This window comes from Juglans microcarpa x Juglans regia, chromosome 3D (genome assembly GCF_004785595.1).
Source record: "Juglans microcarpa x Juglans regia isolate MS1-56 chromosome 3D, Jm3101_v1.0, whole genome shotgun sequence".
Lineage (NCBI taxonomy): Eukaryota > Viridiplantae > Streptophyta > Magnoliopsida > Fagales > Juglandaceae > Juglans > Juglans microcarpa x Juglans regia.
Genome location: NC_054598.1, coordinates 15,195,024 through 15,198,862, shown reverse-complemented (window position 1 = coordinate 15,198,862; position 3,839 = coordinate 15,195,024). Strand labels below are relative to the sequence as shown.

Sequence of the window (3,839 nt, the reverse complement as noted above, 5' to 3'; positions counted from 1 at the left end):
CCCACGTACAACTAGCGTTACTGTGTCCAGCTGTCAGCATCATAGATAAATACATCTTCAGTACTCCAAAGAGTTCTCTCTCCCCTCTCTCTTGGTACGTAGGGTGATCCAATTAATAATCATTTGGATGTGATTCCCTAACTTTGTCACCGACTTATAAGACCTTGGCCCCTCATGTTATTCATGAAATATTAATATATTGAATACATCTTCAAGCTTTTTTGTGTAGTTCATCTCATTCTATTTGATATGTCATCCTCAATTATTTTATTCTTCCCCTCCCATATCGTGCTTCAGATGGACAAAAGTTGGATGAATGACCCCGTTAGGCTTGTATCACCTGCATACGCCGAAGGCGTTAAATATTTCCTCGCACAAGCACGAAACCATGCAAGTGGAAGGGATCGCATCCGGTGTCCATGTCGTGCATGCCTTAACAATCTGTGGCTGCCTATATTTAAGGTGGAAACTCATTTGTTTATGAAAGGGATCAACCCAAATTACACGCAGTGGATATTTCATGGGGAGGAGGATACAACATGGAACATGAGTGATGAAGATATTGATGATGATATCAACCAAGAAGACGATTACATAGATGACATGCAGGATATGTTGGATGACATCCGGGCAGGCACCTTCGATGATGCGCCCCAAGATAGCACTCCTGCGGCAAACAGGCCACGAGAGACGGTAGATTCATTATCTTTCCAGCAACTACTAGAGGATGCCCGACGTCCGTTATTTGATGGGTGTACAAAATTTTCAAAACTGTCATTCGTGGTCAAGTTGTTACACATCAAATCAATCGGTGGGTGGTCAATTAATTCATTTGACATTCTACTTGATTTGTTGAGGTCTGCCTTTCCTGATGCCCTATTGCCACAATCATATGAGGAGTCAAGGTCGTTGGAGCGCGGTTTGGGCTTCAAATACCACAAAATCCATGCGTGCCCCAACGACTGCATCTTATTTTGGAAGGAAAATGCAGCTCTTAATAAATGCCCTGTATGTAAGGCTTCGAGGTGGATACCAAATACACACGGACAGCGCGCGGTACCTCAAAAAGTGTTGCGTCACTTTCCTTTGAAACCGAGATTGCAGCGTCTCTTCATGTCTGCAAAGATAGCAAGTGATATGCGATGGCAAAAAGAGCAACAGACGAAAGAAGATAGTTGTATGAGACATCCGGCCGACTCTGAGTGCTGGAAGAAATTTGATGAAGATCATGACTGGTTCGCTTCAGATCCTCGCAATGTTAGGCTCGGTCTGGCAAGTGATGGCTTCACTCCATTCAACAACTTGGCTAAACCTCATAGCATTTGGCCAGTGATCCTTGTCCCCTATAACTTGCCGCCGTGGTCATGCATGAAAGACCAATTCTTCATAACATCTCTGATTATTCCTGGTCCAAGGTCACCAGGGAATGAGATTGATGTATACTTGCAGCCGTTGATCGATGAACTGCTTGAATTTTGGGTAGATGGGGTACCTACATATGATGCCTCAACTAAGGAGACGTTTATGTTGCATGCTGCCTTATTGTGGACAATCAACGATTTTCCTGCCTACGGGAATCTGTCTGGCTGGTCAACAAAGGGAAAATTGGCTTGTCCGTCTTGCAATGCAGACACAGACTCTAATTGGTTGAAATATGGCCGAAAACATTGTTACATGGGACATTGTCGTTTCTTACCCCCAGATCACATATGGAGAAGGAAGAAATAGTTGTTCAACGGTAGAGAAGATCATCGCATGCCACCAAGGGAATTTGGTCCTGAAGAGATTCAAAATCAATTGCAGATGATTGGGGATGTTCAGTTTGGCAAATCTCATAGGAAGAAAAAACGCACTGCTGAAGAGCTGAACTGGACAAAGTGTAGCATATTCTTCGTGTTACCTTATTGGTCAACACTTCGACTTCGGCATAATTTAGATGTTATGCATATTGAGAAGAATATTGCCGACAACATCTTATTCACTTTAATGAACAGTCCAGGGAAAAGTAAGGATAACATCAATTCAAGGCGTGACTTAGAGCTTTTGGGCTATAGAAAAGAATTACACTTGATATGGCATGGTGATCGTGTAACAATGCCACATGCACAGTACACATTAAACGTCGAGCAAAGGAATAAATTTTGTGAGTGGTTGTCTGATATCAAATTTCCAGATGGGTTCACTTCCAATATCTCGAACTGTGTATCTCGACGTGACTGCAAAATCTCAGGGTTGAAAAGCCATGACTGTCACGTTTTCCTTCAAAGACTACTCCCTATTGCTGCTGGGGGGTATTTAAGAAGTGACATTGGCTTGGCTTTGACTGAACTTGGTACTTTCTTCAAAGAGTTGTGCGCTCGAACACTCGATGTCAACCGCCTGGCCCAACTCCAAATTGATGTTGTCACCATTCTATGCAAACTGGAGATGATATTCCTTCCTTCCTTTTTCGATGTTATGGTCCACCTAGCTGTCCATTTACCCCGTGAGGCCAGACTTGGGGGTCCAGTACAATATACGTGGATGTACCCATTTGAGAGGTATCTCGACAAATTCAAGCGGTATGTTAAGAATAAAGCCCGCCCAGAAGGTTCAATAGCCGAGGCTTACATTCACACCGAATGCTTGACATTCTGCTCCATGTATCTCAAAGATATTGAGACAAGGTTTAGTCGACCGGACCGCAACATTGATGCTGACGAAGAGGAAACGTTAGATGGGTTCAAAATTTTCAACCAGAAAGTTCGTCCCTTGGGTATGCCTTCGAATGTGCAATTAGAGGATAAACTATTTAGGGCAGCCATCTGGTACGTGCTCAATAATTGTGCTGAGATTGGACCTTATATAGAGTAAGCATTAACGAGTCTACTTAAAAATCATCTTTCATTCTATACAATTTGGGATGAACCCAATACCATCTAACTTCAATATGTTGCTTCGCCTCGATGCACCAAATGCAGGGAACACTACGAGAAATGTAAGGTTCAACACCCAGATTGCATCGAGCGCACGCACCAAACTGAGTTCCCAACTTGGTTTAAGCAACGTGTAAGTTCTTATCCATTCCTATCTAAGATGTGCTGCTATAGCTTTCATTTTATATGATTTGGATCTAATCGAAAATAAACGTTATGAAATTTACTTTTTTAAATATATAGATCCAGGAACATCGTACCTCGTATACACTTGATGTGTCCGCTGATCTGTACGCGTTAGCTTGCGGGCCTGACCGTTGGGTTGCAACATATGCTGCTTGCATAATACATGGAAAAAGGTTTCATACGAAACAGCGTGAACTTCGCCGTCGTACACAAAATTCTGGAGTGGTGGTAACTGGTGATGAGGCCACAAATAATTTGGACTTCTATGGAGTTATTAATAATATTGTAGAGTTACGCTACATGGAGTGGCGTCGGGTGTACCTGTTTGAATGCGATTGGTTTGATGTTGGTGATCGAAAACGAGGGGTGCGGGTGGATGACCATATGATTAGTGTCAACATAAACAGGACTTGGTATAAGGATGAACCATTTGTGTTGGCGAGTCAGGCTGATCAATGTTTCTACATAAGAGATTTAAGGGCGAAAGGGAATTGGGGTGTTGTGCAGAACTATGCAAATAGGAATGTATACAACATTCCGCCACAACCGAGAGTTCTTGAAGTACTTGATGGGGAATCAAGTACTCCTGATGCCGATCAAGAAGATGAGCCATCATATTATTATGAACCAGTGCAGTGTGATAACACAGATCAAGTGGCAACTCAACTGAATAGGCCTGATATACTACCTAGCCATGTAGATGCACTGAAATCATGGATCCGGTTGGTCAATGCATAG

At 42.8% G+C, this 3,839-nt stretch overlaps 2 protein-coding genes across 2 annotated transcripts; both read left to right on the top strand.

Annotated features, from left to right (window-relative positions):
• The first annotated feature begins 297 nt into the window (after positions 1–297).
• LOC121255068 lies at positions 298–1,728 on the top strand. Its single transcript, XM_041155359.1, has one exon. It carries the CDS (start codon positions 298–300, stop codon positions 1,726–1,728), a length of 1,431 nt encoding a protein of 476 aa, XP_041011293.1.
• Positions 1,729–1,986: 258 nt separating this feature from the next.
• LOC121255066 lies at positions 1,987–3,839 on the top strand. The gene is made up of 3 exons (XM_041155358.1): positions 1,987–2,807; positions 2,961–3,048; positions 3,159–3,839. The coding sequence occupies exons 1-3, from the start codon at positions 1,987–1,989 to the stop codon at positions 3,837–3,839; spliced, it is 1,590 nt and encodes a 529-aa protein (XP_041011292.1).

Excerpts from the sequence above, each read along its gene's own strand:
- LOC121255066 (XM_041155358.1), top strand. The coding sequence starts at position 1,987 with ATGAACAGTCCAGGGAAAAGTAAGGATAACATCAATTCAAGGCGTGAC. Across the intron at positions 2,808-2,960 it reads CTATTTAGGGCAGCCATCTG|GGAACACTACGAGAAATGTA; the intron begins GTACGTGCTCAA and ends CACCAAATGCAG. Across the intron at positions 3,049-3,158 it reads CAACTTGGTTTAAGCAACGT|ATCCAGGAACATCGTACCTC; the intron begins GTAAGTTCTTAT and ends TTAAATATATAG.
- LOC121255068 (XM_041155359.1), top strand. The coding sequence starts at position 298 with ATGGACAAAAGTTGGATGAATGACCCCGTTAGGCTTGTATCACCTGCA.